This window comes from Carassius auratus, chromosome 29 (assembly GCF_003368295.1).
Source record: "Carassius auratus strain Wakin chromosome 29, ASM336829v1, whole genome shotgun sequence".
NCBI lineage: Eukaryota > Metazoa > Chordata > Actinopteri > Cypriniformes > Cyprinidae > Carassius > Carassius auratus.
Genome location: NC_039271.1, coordinates 9,518,248 through 9,538,657, shown reverse-complemented (window position 1 = coordinate 9,538,657; position 20,410 = coordinate 9,518,248). Strand labels below are relative to the sequence as shown.

General features: G+C 38.4%; 1 protein-coding gene across 1 annotated transcript; it reads right to left on the bottom strand.

Annotated features, from left to right (window-relative positions):
• Positions 1–3,596: 3,596 nt before the first annotated feature.
• Positions 3,597–19,944, bottom strand: LOC113048672 (potassium voltage-gated channel subfamily D member 2-like). Its single transcript, XM_026210527.1, has 6 exons — positions 19,854–19,944; positions 13,931–14,093; positions 10,946–11,044; positions 8,762–8,857; positions 6,554–6,795; positions 3,597–5,113 (listed from the first exon to the last, which is right to left on the bottom strand). Exons 1-6 carry the CDS (start codon positions 19,928–19,930, stop codon positions 4,933–4,935), a joined length of 858 nt encoding a protein of 285 aa, XP_026066312.1. The 5' UTR covers positions 19,931–19,944; the 3' UTR covers positions 3,597–4,932.
• Positions 19,945–20,410: the final 466 nt, after the last annotated feature.

Below are 20,410 nucleotides of genomic sequence, written 5' to 3'. Positions count from 1 at the left end.
TGTAAAGCGATGAATAAAACATCTCAACGGAGAGTGCTTTTGAGAGAGGGAGGAAGTAAACACACAGAAAAAGATATATTTGAATAGAACAGTATGATGCACTGTACCCTTCATACAAATTTTTCAAAACACAATGCATCATTGCTACAATACATTTCAACATTTCAATTTCTTTCACAAGACCACATTATGATTTTTTGTAAATATAAATGTCTTATGAACAGCATTCGTGACTCATACTTCCATAACTGGACATACCTCTAATTAGAAATTGATTAGATCGTGAAAAGTAGGTGTTATGTAGGCCTATTGGTGTACAAAAGTTATGTACCCTTCAAGACAAGTCATAAATATAGTAACTGTGAGTTTTGAGCACGTGAAGGACCAAGTAAAGATGTGCGAAACTCAAAACTGCAGAAACCTTGATCTGACAGTAATATCAGTGAGCAAAAATAAATGGATATCATGCATGATGGAAACTATATTTTAAATTATTCGGAATTTCAATGTAGTTTTCTGGGTTTATTGCTCACAATATAATTCTTTTTTAGACTACTTGTCATGTTGCCAAATTAAATTTGTGACATTATAATAACTAACATAATAATGAGTTTCCGAGTTGCACTTGAAAGAGCAATTAATCTTGGCAAACCATTTTAGACATTCTATAAAATCGCATTAGCAAGATAGCATTAGCCACTGAATGAATCATCTTGCTTCCAGTTAAGACTTTTCTGTAGCATTTAGCACGTCTGCAAATAGAGCGTACAGAAAACATCGCTCACACAGTTTACTAGAAATATTATGATTAGTATGTTAGCATGCTAATCCAAACATAGCTGGAGCTCTAGAAATGCTTTTGTAAGCTTCCTCTTTCCCCACCGTTCATTGCCAGTGCAGGATCTGATTTATGAATCAGAAAGGAGGACACATGCAGGATTGCCATCATACAAGCTTACAAAAGACATTACTCCTCACTTGTTTCTAACCCCCTCCCCATTCATCTCCTGTGTGTGAGAGAGAGACTGACAGAGAGCGTAAAGCTAGCCTTATAGCATGTTAGCTGTTGTGTGTTCAAAACATAATACTTTTCATCCATAACACCAACTGAGATCGGTTGACTTTGTGTCATTTGCTGTTGTAAAGATGTACAGAGCCTTTCACATGGACTGTACTATCATATAGCCAGTCCCACTCATGCTTACAGTACAGTAAAATGAGTCAATGATGAAATAAAACCATTAACCTTTCACCTCTCCGCGAAAATAGCGAGGTCGCAAACAGACAGCTGCAGCTTGTATGAAGTCCAACTATAATATCCCACTGTGTGCGGCGAGGTCCCCCTCCTTCTGCGTCTCTCAGATATGGTCTCTTCCTACAACTGACTTCAAAGTCTCAATTACCCTCGGCATGATGGGAAATATGCTAATGTGTAGCACTATCGCTCGCCTGCTGGGAGCTCACCACAGGCCCTGCGGTTCGCTTGCTCTGAGTGAGCTCGACAATTTGGTGCAATCCCTTGCCTTCCGGACCTCCTCATCCCTCGATTCCCTTGTATAATGGAAGATACTGTGCATGTGTAACATAATCATGCTAAGTGCTTTATTAACATCGGTCCCTTTAAATGTGCCACCTGAGAAATGTGTGAAATTCGCAAAATGGGAAAGAGGCCTATGAAGAAAATGACGCTCAGCTGGAAATGGAAGAGAGTACAGCGTTGCTGATTTGATGTTAATGTTTATACTTGTGGTGAGGTCTTTAAACAACCTCCTAAACCTAACTATTAGGAAATCCTTATTATGTAACTCATTCTGAATGATATCTCAAAAATGTTTGCACAATTGCAGGAAAACTTTGTATGCTCATTCAATATTTTACAGTGACAGACTTTTTAGCAGTATACTAGCATATAAATGCTAATGAAGCTAGCAGACACAACCTAAATGGGTTTCACAAGGTCTTTATGAAGCCATATGAAAGCCTGTTTCCATCTAAAGTGTTTTTTTTTTTTTGAGTAAAAATAATTATAAAGGTAACTGTGACATACATTGTAACATATAGTTGCTAAATCACAATTGCAAGATGGAATCACATTGTGAAATATAACAACACAAATGGATATTTCTCATAACTGCAACTTTATCAAGTTTTAACGTTATATTGGACAATGTGACTTCATTCTTGCAATTGTTACAATTAAAGTTGTAATTAAAGTTGTAATTTTGAGATATAAAAGATTATTTTTTTTTTTTAAGGTGGAAACATGATTCAATAATTAACTAAGATTAGTCAAATGATCACAACACCATTGTCTTTTTTTATCTGTGTTTTAATAGGACAATGAATTAATTATTTTTATTCATAGACAATGCACCGGACTAAACAACTGGTTTGCATTTTTTTTTTCAGCGTTTTTCAATAATTCATATATTTTAATGTCCAAAACACAAGCTGTAACAATTCCAAAGGACCATCGTCACCTGGTAGTCGTTTAAATGTACATTATATAGAACTAACCGGAAGTCTGTTTTAAAAGTCCCTGGTTGATAGAAAAAGAAACCCACACGTTCTCTATGAGTCTGTGAGCACATGCACTCAATCAGTCCGGTCAATCCTGTCCTCCAAACAGAGAGAAAAAAATCTCCAAACCTAAACAGATGGTCCAGGCTTTCCAGTCGTTGATTTAGAGAATAAAGTGTGAGACATTACATTTTCTGTCCACTGAAATTAGCAGAAAAGAAGAAACTCTAATATATTTCACTACACAGAAGAACATATTTACAGCACAGGTGCACTAGCAACACTCTCTCATAGTTTCCTATTTCATCTTTTCTTTTTCTTTTTTTCTTTTTTTGTATTTTACAACTGAAATACATTTATAATATATAATCAACACCATTTGAGTTTTAAAAATATGCATTTGTGAGATTCTATTCCCCCGGTAACCCTTTTAATACAAAGCATATCTTTACAAAAAGAATTTTGTTGCATAAGTCACATGGTAAAGCAAGAATGGGTGCAGGCATTGTGCAGGAGGGCAGTGGTGTGTGTGTGTGTGTGTGTGTGTATTGAGCAAGGTGCATTAAGAGTTCCTCACCACAAATTGCACTGACATTGGTATAAAAAAAAAAAAAAAAAAAAACTTCTTTATAGTCTATTTTCTTGCCAATTCCAGACATTAAATGGCAGAGAAGAGAGAATTTATCTTTTAGGCACAGAAATGTTTTAACACTATTTCATTAATAATAACACATTTTGAATGAATCTCACAGACATATTTCTGCCCCAAATCATAATAAATTATATTTTGCTTACATTAATTCTATACCGATTTTGTGCATTATTTTCAGGGACAATTAAGCACAACATCTGAAAATCTGTCATTTCTTAAATGCCAAAATACAATTTTCATTACTGAAATGGCATAATTGAAATTTCTGAAGTATTTTTACAATCATTATGAAGCATTATACATTTGCTTTTAAAAAATACTGTATTACAGTTATGAAAATCACCAATACAAATACAAAGAACTAAAATTTTGCATGGAGTGTGCTTATTTTTCATTCAAATGTTTTTGTTTTTTTTTATATGACTTTTAAAACGATTTTTATGCAAAATATAATTTATTCACTTTTGATTTTGGAGTGAAACAAACCTGAATGTGACTTTGCGAGATTTTTGCGTTTTTATATTCAACACTAAGCGTGTTTGGCTGATCACAATGATATAATAATCCCCATAACAGTACTAAGAACCTGATTGGATGATTCTCAATGTGTTATCACACACAGATTGATGCCATTATCCAGTAATAATAGACAGACCTAAGAATGTTTGCTGATAAAAGTACATCTTTAAAGGGAGGGAAGAAAAAAAGTCCTGGCTGGGCTCTATGCTCTGGTCCAAGTTGGCCCGTTTCACCATATGTACGACAACATGCACAATAATTTTAACAAATATAATAAATAAGCACGTTATTTTTCTTTTCACAGTTAACTTGCAAACTTTGGAGTATAAAATGGAATGGCTAGTATTAGAGCTCAAGTCCATAAGCCTCCACTGTCAGTTTGAGAAAGTCACATATATTGAAACACAAAAGGTGTTTCCTTTTCCGTGTAGCTTTTTGCAACAAAAAATTAATTAATAAAGAATTAAAATAAAAAAAGTATAACAAACGTCTCATCAGGTCAGGCAAGGAATGAACACAACATGGGTGGGACAGAGAGAGTGTGATACAAGGTTTTCTTTGTTTATCACCTGTATCAACAGGCTAATCTCTCAAAACAGCTGTTTTTACACACTCATTGGGTTGGAAAGATCAATACTATTTAACTAGGCAAAAATAAAAAGCACGCATTCTGACAGAAAGAGCCAATCCTTATTGCTCATGCCAAATTGAAAAAAGACAAAGACTTATGCAAAACATGCAAGAGATCGATCTCAATCACACACACGCACGCAAAAGCATCCGACAGCACACCCTAGTAGAGCCCAGCTTTACTTTGTAGTATCAAAAGTGTGTACAGCTGTGTAAAAGCTTGTAAAATCCCGCCCCTGCTGGTACACTCCTTATTCGTCCCAATTTTCTGCCGATCCCATCAAACTGAAGACAAAAGATTCAAAGACTCACAATAATGAAAAATTATAGAAGCTGTAATAAACACATTGTTTTCCTCTATGGGTTGAGTGTAAGCTTATTGGACCCCATCGTGAGTCACATGATGTATGGGCCTAGAGTTAGAGCTGATGGAGCTCACAGAGATGGAGAGCTCTGGGCAAGAGCTGATTTAAAAAATAAAAAATTAAAAGGTCCTGCTATGGCCCATCCTGCTGCAGTGCCTCCTCCACTACACTAGGGGGCTCCATCGATCATTTTCTGCTCCAGCATCCACTCGCTAAATAAAATGGCTAATGATCACGGCAGACGGTCTATAACGCCGACACCCTGACAATGTTGCTTTGCAAAAAGTCATGCGAGCTGGCTGAGTCTCCGCCCTCGGGTGTGGTCACGGGCGGGGTGGGCATGCTGATGACAGCGGCAGTGATGTAGGACTGCTCTTCTGAATTCAGGGGTACAGTCTCTTCAAACTTGGCATTGAGACTGGAGCGGCTGCATCGGAAGAAAGAGGGAGAGAAAGGGCGGGTGAGAATATAATCCAGTTGATGGGCAAATTCCGCCAGCTGTTGGAGGGAATCAAGATAACGTTCCCAGAGTATGCTGGCATAGTGGGGAGCTTTACAGGATTCCAGCAGCATGAATCACTATGAGAACAACCAAAATACCCAGATATACAGTGAACCCACATCAAATAAACTACACTTTATATCATATGTGCTAAACAGGACTTCTGCATATATACTGCATTCTATAATGTACTACACACTTTGCATTACATACTGTATTTGACATATTACGTATACTTATTTCTATACACTGCATTCTAAAGCACAATAAAACTGTGCTCTAATATGCATTCTACATTCTCTGTATTACATATAGTATAGTATGCATAATACACTGTTGTATACAGTATATGCATTCTGGATTATGTAACATAGTATTGCATATAGTAGTTCACTAAATTCTATGCACTATACTTTGCGTTCATCATGCATACTAGACACTATGCACTACACACTAACACTATGCATTACACACTGTATCGCATATATTTAGAGACTAACTACAAAATAATTTTACATTCTATGCACTAAATATTCCATACTATGCATTTTACATGGGCAAACTGCATCATACTGCATAGTATGCCTTATCCACTATATTCTACATATGCAGTCTAGATGCACTACACACTTTTACTGTACACGAAAGTACACAAAATACTTTCAATTTCAATTACAGACTGCATACTTAATTTCACATTTGCATACTAAATAATACAATGCACTACATTCTGCATATTATGCATTACACAATATGCATACTAAATCTAAGCTCTACTATGCATTATATATTCTTTGTACTAAACATTGCAGTGGTTTTCAATTCAAGTGCTGGCGACCCACCGCTCTGAATATTTTGCATGTCTCTTTTATTTAACACACCTGATTCGTAAGAAGAGAGCTCCATGCATGAACTGTGTTCCGATTGACAGGGTCCCTACACAGCTCCCTACTCCCTGAGCATAAGAAATCCACTGAAGTCTACTTTGCTTCGGAACATTCATTCACAGATCAGCACTATGCCACAACCTGCAGCATCTTCACACACAGATGAAACTTACTAGAGAAGTTTGACATTAAATACTTTTGTAAATGCAGTGCGGTGGTGGGTCGCCAGGACTGGAATTGAGAACCACTGACATTTTGCATACTACTATACACTTAATTCTACAAATACATTCTCGATTATAAGCACTACATAAACCCCTTCTACTAATTCCACTGGAAAAAAACTCACCATAGTCATTATTATAAACACTTCTAAATAAGACACAGCTCTGGCTTATATATATTCAGACCGCAACCAGTATCAGTCTATTCTTTCACCTCATGTCTGTGTAAGTGTGCATGAGTGTTGTGAGAGCACCTGTTGCTCATTGGTCTCTCTCTGATCTGGATGGTGCTGAGCTCCTGTATGCTGCCCCTGCGGCCGCCGACCATGTTGGAATTGGAGACATTGAAGCTCTTGCGCTTGTTTCTGCGCGTGCAGCAGGAGGACAGGCCATGTGGAGAGGAGGACATCGAGGAGGAACGGGACATGGATGGCTTCGTTAGGGAAACCTCCATACAGTTTGTCTCATAAGTTTGCTCATCCACAAACTCATGATTCTGAGAGAGAGAAAGAGATGGGAATTATTTATCACTTTAAGGACTGATTTCTGCATTTGATTTTTATATTAATGTGCTTACTGATTATTAAATTGTACAAATAATACAAAGTTGTAAAGTTTCAAATTGCATAAACATGAGACGTTTATGTGGTAATAATAAAACATAATATGCTTAATCTATATTAGAACAATGAAATTAATAATATAGTGTGTGTGTGTATGTAGAGTATCAACAGTGGAGTCCTTAAATCCAGATTGACTGTAGCTTTGGCTGTTTCTCAGGCAGTCCGGCACCCAGCAGGACTGGAATTGTCTCGAGTCTATTGCCCTCGGAAAGCCAGAGCGGGTCACAGTCAGGGGACAACAGTTGCTGTCATTTTCAATTTTCATGCCAGAGTCTGACTAATGATTTCTCTTGAGAGAAAACTGCACTTATTTTTGACCAACCCACAAGCACAGGTGCAGAATAAGACTGGCACTGGTTAATGTTAAAGAGTACAGACAAAAAAAAAAAAAATTGTCCACTTTCACCCTCTTCTGTACCCCTGCCAGAGTTTTTAAACAGAGTTTAATTCAAATATGGCACACAAAAAAACAATGTTTAATGTCAGTCATAAGCGATCACATCTTGCCAGGTTTTGCAGATAATAAAGACTCAGGCTGTTCTTCACACAAAGCTATTTTTAGAAAACATGGCCTTTTTGCACCATATGCTAACACAATTTTCAACTTAAACAAAGCCAATATTGACAATTGACCAGTAGCTGAACCTACTTCAGGTAGCTTTTGAAGTTACTTAAAGGTCCCCTTCTTCGTGATTCCATGTATTAAACTTTAGTTAGTGTGTAATGTTGCTGTTAGAGTATAAATAATATCTGTAAAATTCTAAAGCTCAAAGTTCAATGCCAAGCGAGATATTTGATTTAACAAAATTTGCCTACAAAAAACGACCCGTTTGGACTACAGCCCTCTAGTTCCTGTAGTAATGACGTCACTAAAACAGTTTTTTGACTAACCTCCGCCCACACGAATTCACAAACAGGGGGCGTGGCCTTGTTGCGCTCCGACGGAGAAGAAGGAAGAGCTGTTTGTTTTTGTCGCCATGTTGTTGAAACGCTGTTTTTTTTTTTATCTCTGAGTCCAATCATCTTTGTTTGGGCTTCCCAGGAACGCTGTACTTTGAGATTAATGGTTATTTATGTTTAACTCGGTTCCCGAAAATTATAATGCACATGTAAAACTATGTGCAGCTCATTTTTGCTGAGGACAGCTTGCTGAGGACAACTTTCTCAATCTCAATCAGTTTAATGCTGGATTTGCACAAACATTATTCTTGAAAGATGGAGCAGTTCCCTCTTTGTCTGGAGAAGGCGTTGTTTATGGACCACAACTGGTAAGTGTATTTTATTATTTAAGTTGGTGCGTTTAACAGTTTCTGTAACTTATTACACAAAGGGCAACGCTGTTTAGCTTTGTTAACTAGATGTTAGGGCTGTGCAAAAAAACAAATGCGGTTTTTATGCGCATCTCGTCAGTAAAAACGCTCCTGTAACTATAAATACATCTCCAGCACGTGCGTTCTAGCCCAATCACGTTACCAGGAGGGCAGCCTGCTCTCAGCTGCTGTCGATTCACAGCACAGGAACCGCTGGCCCAATCAGAACTCGTTACGTATTTCTGAAGGAGAGGCTTCATAGACCAAGGAAGTCATCAGCCCGTTTTTGTGACAGTGAAAACAGCAGTATACAGATAGGTGAACTGTGTGAAAAATACTGTGTTTTTTTACACGCGAAACATGAACACATGTTATATTGCACATTGTAAACACAATCAAAACTTCAAAAAAGCGCGTAAAACGGGACCTTTAAGAAAAAACACCGGTATAGGAGAAGATCAAATAATGCAAAAGCTATTATTGAGAACAGCTTCCAGTTGTGTGTGAAATTTTCTCCTGAGGTTCTTACCGTGGTTTTCTCCAAGCAGTGCAGGAGATGGTGGTGCTGGGTCTCAAAAGTGGGGTTGATCTTACATACCAAAGATTGGCCAGCCTCTTTTGAAGCCTTGATGAGGAAACAGAAAACACTGCTTATCAACCTATCAGCACAGAGAGAAACTGAAAGAAAAGACAAGACAGCAAGGCCCGAATTCTCACAATGATCCAGCAAGTTCATTGTGACAACAGTAGGCTCTAGGTTACAGCCACGTCCTGTTCTCTCAAGATCGCAGCGTTGACAGATGGCTCTTGGTTCAAAGACAGTGGACAGCAGAAACAAGAGTATTCCGTGTGTGTCAATATCTACTGAATTTATATTCAGATTCAGGATATATTAAATAATGTTATATTAAAAAAATTATGGAGGAGCATGTTCGATAATTAACCTAATTAACAAGATTAGTGGTATATATACACATCTGACTTGCCTCTGTTCATTGATTGTTTTCTAGCATCACTCCACCACCTCATCTCATCACTTCTAACTATTCGCATCCCAACCTGGGATGGGGGGAGTACTCTGTGTTTGGGCCAAATTCCGAGCTCAGAGCCCTCCCCTTGGACAGCACACTAAATAGTATAACCTTTACTCCGTTTATTATATGTAAGTGTGAACTTGTGAATTATTGGAAAGGTATATGGAAATGTTAAGCGTCTTCTGTATTTGAACCATGATGGCCACTGTATCCAAATTCAATAGAGCCTTAATGAATCAGCATGGCGCATTGACCAGACGACTAGGGCAAGGGTGCACAATCCTGCTTCTAAAGGGCCAATGTCCTGCAAAGTTTAGCACCAACACATTTGCCTGGAAGGTTCTAGTAATCTTTGAAGACCTAGGCTAGCTCCAAAATCAAATAGTCTCTGAGTAGGTTTTTTTTTTTTTTTTTTTTTGAACAAGCAATTACTTTGCATTAAAAAAAAGTATGTTCTACATCAGGAGCTCTCAACTCTGGCCTTTAAGGTCCACTTTCCAGCAGAGTTTAACACCAACCTTTATCAAACTCACCTGCCTGTAACTTTCTAGTAATCCTAAAGTAATTCAGATATGTTTGATATGGGTTGGAGCTAAACTGCAGGAAAGTGGACCTTGAGGGCCAGAGTTGAGAATGCCAGTTAATGAACAGATGTTCCACAACAGGAAGGGAGGTGAGGAAAATTCCAAGGGCCCTGCTCTGAGAGGATCGAAAGAAAAGTAAAAATGGGAGGAAAACACCCTCAACCCAGAACTTTTTTCCTACTGTTTTATGGATATTGAGAATTTGGACATCTTTGGAATTCAAACTCTTTTTACATTCTGTTTTTGCCTATTCTATGGTAGGGAAGTATGCGATTTCGTATGCAGCCCTTCATTAGCCAGTTCAAGTGTGTTGGATTGGAGCTCAATTTTACAGGTTATTGGCCCTCCAGAAGCAGTATGGGACACCCCCGAACTAAGGCATTGCTTATCAAGAGTCCGTGTATGGTCAACAGGCACTTGATCAACAAGCCCGTGGTCTCTGCCTCACATTAAACCCCGCCTCCCATTTAGACGTTGGCCAATCAATGACATGCAGCTCAGACAGTTGCATTCCTCCGCGTAATGTGTTCTGATGATGTCATGAAGACAGAGAAATAGAGAGGGAGCACAGGCCAGTCCGGACAGCAGTGAGAAAATCATTCAAAAATGCATGTTAAATAATGTATGGAGCAAAAGAGTAGTAGCTGTTGAAAAACGCAGTTAATACAACAAGTAGACAAGATACAAAACGTAATAAAGAGACAAAACCCAAATGCAAGTAGTTGAGAGATGGGGAAAAGGGTTGCAGTAAAAAACGGGGGCCCCGTTGGTACTGGAGCGGATGGCCGTGGCCCCCGCAAGGCCAAGCCGCATGCACATTGCCATTGGACAAGAGGTCACACATTTATTGTCTCATGACCAGCCACCAGTAAGAGGTGCCGGCGCACCTGGTCTAGGCGTAAGAAAGAGTGGAAGACAGAGAGAGAGAGAATTAGAGGAACACCATGAAGCATTGAATGGGGACAGCAGCCCTGTTGGACCTCTGCCCCCTGGCAGAGAGGCGAAAGACCCGAGGGAAAGAGGGGTCCACATGCACCAGCCCATCATGTCAATTTCCATTAAGAGAGACCCCAGCGATTTGGTTTCCACGGTTACCTCCTCCTCCGCGTCTGCCAGCATCCCATTGCGTTTGTACTGCAAATAAGCATTAGCGCCACCGCTCTTCGTCGCACGAATTCTAGCAAGCCTGGTTTTCTGTTCAGGTGGACAAACACACGGGTGTTTAGCCTACTACTTCCTCTTCCTGTGGTCAATGTGTGTAATCGTGGTGTGACCGGAGATCTGCATGCTCATGTCTCATGGTCAATATGTGTGTAAATGTGATCAATGATTGACTGGAGGTTGCATGCTCATGTCCAACATGAAGAATGGTAATGTATCATTTTTCCCTTGAGGGACATCAAAAGTATATATATATATATATTGCATAATAAAAGTTTGATACCATATCCTAAATATAAAAATGTAAAAAAAACAAATAATAATAATAATAATATAAAAACAAATTAAAACAAAAACAAAACAAACAAAAAAAATGAAATAGTTTTTATTCAGCAAGGATGCATTAAACTGACCATAAATAACAGAAAATTTATTTATAATGTCACAAAAGATTTATACTTCCAATAATAGCTTATTCTTTCGAACATTCTATTTATCAAAGAATCCTAAAAAAAAAAAAAAAATATCACTGTTTCCACAAAAATCTTAAGTTTTCAAAACTGATAATAAGAAATGTTTCTTGAGCACCAAATCAGAATTAGATTGGTATCCGAAGGATCATGTGACACTGAAGACAGGAGTAATGGATGCTGAAAATACAGATTTGGATTCAATTCAATGTTAAAATGTATACAAATAGAAAAACAGCTATTTTCAATTGTAATAATATTTCACAATATTATTGTTTTTATGGTATTTTGATCAAATAAATGAAGACTTGATAAGAAAAAGAGGTTTCTTCTTCTTCTTCTTCAAAAAAAAAAAAAGAAAACTAAAAACATCATAGGCTTTTCTCTTTACATCTCCAGATAAATGGTATTGTTAAATTTCAGTAGTACTAGTATCAATAACTGAAATTTGGGTATTTTTACAATCCTAACGGCCTTTCTCACTTCTCCCTCTCCTACTCTCGTTCTCAGTCCCTAGTTAATCTAAAAAACAGACTGTTGTTCTTGGGTGGACTGGTTGTACTGTTTATCTCTCTCTCTGTGTGTGTGTGTGTGTGTGTGTGTGCAGAGGAGGAGTGGGATATACTGTTATACTGTTTTTGTCTCCCATGGGGTGGCTGGAGTCAAACAGCTAAATTAAGAGAAGACACTCATCTAATGAGATATGATGTGATGTCACCACGTCTGCGTTTTTTTGATCACTCCCAAAGGAGAACTGGTTACAGAACACAGCATCTGTTCTTCCTGTGCCTGGTCTCATTGGCCACGTACACACTGCAGCTATATACAGTCGTGTCTCCCCTTATTAGTGCTTAATCTAATTCTGTACACACACAGTTCTATCATTTAAGTTTGATGATGACCAAATAATTGCATAGTATGAACAAAACTGGTTTAAACGACTTAAGAGCATAAACAGTTGAATGTGGTTCAGGAAACACTGACTGATGTTGCTAACCTTCGCTCTCAAGAAAAGGTTTAAACAACTACGTCAATCACCATTTTGCTTACAGACATGAAATGATGATTTATGACAGGAATACTCATGACAGATGTAATGACAGATCACAACACTCCTGCCGTAATGAATTCAGATGTCTAAACCGCAGGCTAATGCATCGACTATAAATGCAGTGTGTGCATGTGGACAGCTTCACTGATTATGGCAGTCACTGTGCAGATGGGCTGTAAAACTTACATTTCAATTTAATTGCGAAAGTAATCAGATTAATTGAGGTCTCGGAGTTAATTGAATCATTTCTTTTAAATAATCCTGAAGCTAAGCATCAGGATATGCAAATTCCATCATCACTGATTGGAGCTGAGTGGCATACCACTTGCTGCCTATTCAAACATCAAAGTCCAAATAAGAGCAAACCCAATTAAACTTATTTACTTGTTCGCTGGTCCATGGCATAAAAAAAATTGAGGACATTTGCCTTTAAAGGAATAGTTCACTCAGTAACCCAGGAGATAAATATGCACAGATCAAGTCTTGTTGATCAAGTGAAAACTGTCCAAAATTGGTTTAAACAAATATACCAGTGGATTTTGATGGCAGCAGATGGACTTTTTCAAGATGCAAAGTGTTGTTATGGATTATGAATTGGTATTTTTGCCAGAAGCAACGGTTTGATGTAAAAATGCCTCAATGATGGATTTGTTTCCTACAAACACACAGCTTTTCACTTCACAAGATGTTCATTGATGGACTGGAGCCTTGTGGATTACTTGTGGATTATTGTGATGTTTTTATCAGCTGTTTGGACTCTCATTCTGACGGCACCCATCCACTGCAGAGGATCCATTGGTGAGCAAGTGAGATGTAATTCTCAATTTCTCCAAATCCGTTCTTATTAAGAAAACTAATTAATCTACATCTTGGATGGCCTGATAGTGAGTACATTTTCAACTAATGTCCTTTTTTCTTTCTCTTTAAATACAACCAAAACTGTGCAGTGTGTATGTGGCCGTTTCCTTTTTATTTCTATTTAGACTCTTTCTCATCCTTTTTTTATATCTGCCATTGTCAAAGTTTCTCTGCCTGTCTTGTTTCTGTGTGTTTGTGTTTTTGTCTGCTGTGCTGTGCTGAAGTATGGGATGTGATCTGGGCATGCATTAGAAATGATGGTTCCACAGATACCTGCAGTTAACAAACCACAGAGACACACACACCACTCAGCGTGCAGACATCTGGGTCACAAGCACATTGTGCCATGTTGTATTAAACACTATCCCAGTGTCATTTTTCTGTGTTTGTGTGTACACGGTTCTGTCAGGGTCTCTTTGCCACAGCCAGACCGGATTGTATTTCAAGAGAACATCTACTTTTGAGCCCAGTTCCCTATAACTCTGTGAGATCAGAGGCCGTGGACCCACGCTGGGGTCGTGGGTGGCCCGTCTAGGGTACCTTTTGAGCACGACGCTTCTCTGCACGCTGACTCTGATGGTAGATCCGACTGAAATTGGACACAATGACGGGAACGGGAAGAGCGATCACCAACACGCCACTCAAAGAACAAACAGAGCCAAAGATCTTTCCCATGATGGTCTTAGGAACCATGTCTCCATATCTGTAACACATAAAAAAAGAACATAGATATGGGTCAGCGGCAACAGTTAAGTGACAAATCAAACAATGAAAATCCGGAACTCTATCTATCAATCTATCATGACATCATGGTCTTTTTTAAAATCCAGAATTCCAGTCAATACAACTTTTTTTTAAAAAAAATTTTTCATTTTCTTTAAACTTTTCTTTCCCCAAAACATTTTAAAAAATGTAGTATTAAAGGTTATAATATCTGATCTTTAATTAAATACACTGACATTATATATATATATATATATATATATATATGTGTGTGTGTGTGTGTGTGTGTGTGCGTGTGTGTGTGTGTGTGTGTGTGTGTGTGTGTATGTAAAAGTACATTAGTACATTAAAGATTATACCAGATATTATAAACAATTACAGAAAAAAAAAATTCTTAGAGAATTTTCAATATTTTTCTTCAAGGCCTTTTCAGCCTCATTTCAAATCCCATGAAAAAAAAAATCAAATTTTATTTTAATAATAATAATAATAATAATAAAATAATTGTATAAAAGTTATGTGAAAAAAAGACATTTCATTGCTCCTGAAATTGCAGAAATATTTCTGATCTTCACTAGCTGGGTTTAATTATTGCTTCGGTCAGCAACACACTTCATTTTTTTACCAGCTCAGCATGATCCCAGATGGCAGCACTAGGGGGCACTAGGGAATCATATAGCATGGGGCAAACATTGACTCCCCAATTTCTATGAAAATATATTTTTTTCTTTATTTGACCCCAGGCTTTTTTCCTCATAAAGCATTAACATCCCCAAACTTTTAACTTGATGTTAAAAAATGAGTGTTCGCATGTGGTGGGAAGAGCTGCGTGTGTGTGTGGGCTGAGTTTCATGCTACAAAGTAGCTATGCTATGAAGTTCTTTCATCCTATGAAGTTCTCTGACCTACTTTCCCAACACTGAATATAAGATTACATTTAATAATAACCATTACAATGATACAAAGCACTCATATTACACAAAATGTCTTCCTAAAATGGCATTCATATGAACATGCTGTCTTGGGAACACACAGTACTTGCAAGATTACATTCTTGTTCCAACAAACACACTCCCCTTCTGTTGTACCACCTCCTCTTCATCTTTTAAAGCAGGCCAACGTGTGACAAACCAACTCCGTCACTGGCATTAGTCAACAGAATGAAACCATCCTGGTGTATCTCAATCCAAAAGCTGTCATCGCAATGACACTACGTTAACATTTTAAGGGCGATGTTTACTAGTTGCACTTATACCATGATATTACCATGTGTTTTATTATTATTTTTTTGGCATGTTTTAAACTACTTGGACATATATTCATTCATAAGATGCTTTTATCTGAAGTGACTAACAATCGAGGAATATCACAAGCAAGTAGCATGCAAATGCAAACAAATATTGTAATAATGTTTTACCATGGTAGGCCTAAATGTCAAAACACCTCCACAGTATTTTTGCTGTAATCACAAATTTGTGTTTTTGGAATTTTTACACGTGAATTTATATAAAATGTTTAAGGGCATCACCATGAGCCAAGACTTCTATCTTTCAAGTGTTGAAGAATCGGGTATGCCCTCAAAAAGCATTATGACTATATTAGCTACACCAATAAATCCATACAATAAAAGTCAAATAAAGGGTCCAGCATGGTTGTTTTGGACCTCATTGACAAACATTCTTTAAAATACCCCTGTCACTTTAAGACGAAAAAGAAGTTACAGAATACATCGTGGATATTCAAATGTACAGTGTTTTAAAACACAGTTGAGCTGCACATTTATTTCCACCTGCACACATCTCTTCTCAAAGGACATATGCAATAATTTTAAAGAACTAAAAAAATTACAATTACAATTGTGCATTTCTGAAAGCGGAGTGTAGTGTGCCGTGACGGCGCTGAGAGGCTTCCGTGCTCTAAGTGAAGGGTCTAACTGAATTACGGCATTGAGAATATGAGCTGAAGGGGCCTGATGCGACAAAGCCTGAGCCATAATTACGGACGGCACCGAGTCGACCTCTCCAATTAAACGCCTGTAATTAAATAAGCCAGTGAGAGAGAAAGGGAGAAAGACAAGTCATGCAAAGAGTTAAGAGGCTCTCGTTTCTGCTTTGTACCATGGTCGACAGTCATTCAGAGCCCTGGAAAATATCCATATTAATGGTTACATGAGCTATTCATGACTGATCAATAGAGAGCTTTGTGATTCCCTGCAACGACAGACAATAGACTCATTATAAGAGACCAATAAAGTCTCTTGTAGGCAATTACTCTCATAATTAGATTTGTGTACGTGATGAATATGTTGGCCACTAGCTGCTAATCCAAATCCGCACACTAAGCTGTTATTTGCTAAGTGTGTGTGTGCTCTCGCTGGAGCATCACATTGCTCTGCGGCCAGCCTGTACGTAATAAAAGACATTGACCTTGCACTGTCAGGTGTGTGTGTAGCAAACTAGAGGGGACAGCAAGGACTCTAATTTGCTCTCTGCGTTTGTCATTTCTTTGCTGCTCACTGTCCAGTACTGTTATGTATGACAGCATCCCTATTAACCCAGCCGACCTGCACTGGCAACCATTACACACACAGAACACTGAGCAAGCTATTGCAGTTTAGATCATCACTAGCACTTCACTGCAGCCCAATATAAAAGGCAATCACAAACACACACATATGCATCCCTCTGTCCTCTTCTGACTTCGACACCTTGACGGCCACAGTGCAGTTAGGATCCAATCAGTCAGCATAGAAAAAGACTGTGAGTAAACAGCTCTAAAAACATGCACACCCAAACAAAGTCTTACAGATTACAGGATGTGGACGAAATCCAATGAGAGAGACAGAGAGAATGAAAGAAACACTCATAGCATGACCATGAAATAAGTAAAGCCCTCTATTTCTTTTCTCCATGCTTTCTTTATGAGTCCATATCTCCACTCTTTGGCTCTAGCGTTATGTGAAATGAGAGAAGAAGGGTGGATGAGCGGAAAAGAGACAGTGAGATTGCTTCATGAAGCTCTGGACTGATTGGAGATGAAATATGCTTATCAAGTTGAATGTGGTGCTCATTAGAATACTGAGAGTTATTGATGAGTGTGTTCCATTTAACTGGCTCTAATTGTTATTCACAGTCCCACCTGATGGAGAAACAATCACTCTCCGCGTTTTATTGTTCTGTAGTGTTTTGACTGCGTCTAAAATCACAATTCACAAACAAACTTTTCAAAAGTACGCAGTTCCAGGCCCCCTTAACAGCATTGTCATGTAAGTAAACACAGTGTTGTGTAAACACTTAATCTAGACTGCTGTACATCATCATGAAAGATTATCATTTGCATGTCCTATAAGCCTTGGCAATTTTAACTATCAAGAGATTTTAAAGCATTCAAGCATAAGACATAAAAGAACTCAAAACATGAAGACACGAAAGAACTGAATACCTGCTGTGTTCGTTGTGCACACAGAGAGCTGCATTTCAGACAGTGTGCAAACAGCTAACTGAGTTCTCTCATGTCCCGCACTTGAATGAACAAATACACCTCACTGATACAAACAATCAAGCACAAAAAGACGTGAAAGAGCTTAATTCAGAACCTGTGCGCTGGGTTCTGTGTGCACACCGTACAACCCAGCTAGGGCCCTGCTTAGAGAGGATTGCACTTATCACCTAGCTGTTGAACTTTTATCGACCACCAAGAGAAAACTGTAAGTCTGATCGCTTAGAAAATTTGTGGTGTACAGATGTGATTGTGACTGGTCAGGTTAAAGCAACATGCTCTTGCCACCTTATTTCCACTCATTAAGTCTTAACACGGATTTGCAACTCATCTAAGTGAAGGAAGCAAAACAAACGGGTTGTGTTTGTCATGCATGAGTGGCACTCCTGAGATCTCGTTCTCCTTTCCTGCGGACAGGCGCAGCACTGTAGGTGAAATCTCACAACTAAGGGTTCCATGAAAGGCTTTTGTGAATGCTTTATGCCACGGCGGTTGGAAGCTTCACACAAGACCCCCTCCTCCATCATCAATAATTCTGTCTATGCTTTCCTTATCCCTCCCATGAATGCTCGATGATCTGTTTTATCCCATCCTACCATCCTACCTCCTTTGACTCTCTTGGACTCTAAAACACACAGACATTTTGCGGACAGACACACTCATTCAGACTCATATCAGGGATGTCCCCTATTCGAGTTAGGCTAAAGGCGAGGCAGATACACAGAGTTTATTGCATCAACAAATGCTTTCTTCTCCCGAGCTCTTAGCACAAGCAGATACAAAGACCTTGACCTGATAATGAAAGATGTTCTCCTGGCATTCAAATGCAACTTCTAGTTGAGGTATAAAAGTGAAGAAGAGAGAGAGGAAGAGATGATAAGGGTCTCTTATCTTTTCTTATAAACCCACAGAATGGCCTCTTGCTCCACTGACTCACAGCAGATCAATCAGAGGTAAAGCTCTGAGCTCACTTTTGTGTGCATGAAAAAAAATACTTTACGTGCACGAAGCACAAGGTGTTCGATTTCCAGAGAAAATCACACTTAATGATTATTATACGGACAGAATGGACATTGTTACACCGCTGGGTGTTGTGCCTGGTGATGCCGTTTGTGTCATGGCTCAGGGATCAGTGTGTGAAACACGAAGAGATATGGAGGAGGAACAGAGCGGGGTCATCTCTGATGGTGAAAACAAGGAATGTGACTTGGTTGGGTGCACTGACATTGAAATAGAGGAGGGTGAATAAGCTATCATGGGCAAACATGATAAACTCATAGCCCAATCAATTAGAGCAATCTCATTCCCCTACAGCGACTCAATCAGAGTAAATGATCAATAGAGGAGAAAAGAGCTTGAGATGCTAATTTATAACAAGATGCTTAACAGCAGTGAAATCTTCTCTCCTCAAAAATAGAGCAGGTTGCTTAATTGTTTTAGGACATGAGTAGACTTGAGTATGCAAACGCATTCAATAAGCTGATGAATATATGAAGCGTTAACATAAAGACAAAACTAATGGTAACAAGTATGCTTACTGTAGCGACATAGCTACTGTACAAACTTTAACTAATCAGCAAAGCCAAGTCCAAGCATTTGCTTCACCATGACAGTTGACTTGAAAGAGGGAATGGATGATAGCATTTACGCTAAAGTTCGTTATAGTTCCCGTTGCAGCAATGCACACTTATATTGCATTAAAAACTGCGTTTTGACACGACAATCCACAAGGACAGTATGCGACATGAGAGACAAACCTGATCATAATGTTATTGCTGCTAACATTTGCTAGGTGCCAATAAATCAAGATTAAACAAGCTTCAAACACCATAGAAAAACGATATTAGTTAACGTCAAGTACGCTGCAGTGCCTCTTGCAGCAATGTGCACTTGTATTACATTAAAAATTGCACTGACATATGTTGGAATGCAATGATGCACAAAACTTGTGTAGCTAGGCCCCTTTGGGCCGTCATCACAGAACAGGCAGTTTCCATTCTCAGTTCTCTTTCTATGCAAATTAAAAAAGCAGTATTAACTATGGGAAATAATAACTGCACCATCTCCAGCCATAATTGAAGCTCTGGATGTGTTTGTTTTATGTGATTTTGTTGTATCCAGAGTAGATTTTAATGTGTTTACGTATTGCTTTCGGTCCAATAGGACTTACGTCATGACTAAGGGCTAATCAGCATAATTATGATCACATAGCTGCTATTATGTGTGGATGCTAATGACCTACCGGACTGAACCGTGGGAGCTCCCCTGCCTCGCGCAGTAGACTGAGGAAAAGGGGAGAAAAAAAAAAAAAAAAAACATTTTTCAACCATTTCTCACTGTATAACTACAATATTGTGCATAAGCAACAGACGGTCCACATGGAATTTTCACTGGCATAGCTAAAACTCAAAGAAAAAACATTCACAAATTTGGGCAGAAGGGAAAAGACCACTCAAATTCACTTTATGTGTTTTCTCTTCTTTTAATTGCTTATGTTGATGGAATATAAAAATATTATGCTTACATTTGTGGCTTATTGGATTTGCTTACAGCTACCAATAGGTTATTAACTGCTAATATTCACACTACTTCTGCAACATGGATGCAAAGTAAACAAAATCAGTTCGATTAGTGAATAAGAACACATTTTGTGTCTCAAAGTACAAAAGAACTAGCCGGGATGAGTTCTGGACAAGCTAATAAGGCCATCGCTAACACCAACGCTAATGATCTGAGAAAACTATCTGGGGAATCCAGAGTCCACATGAGGATAAGACGACATTATTTCTGCTAAATACC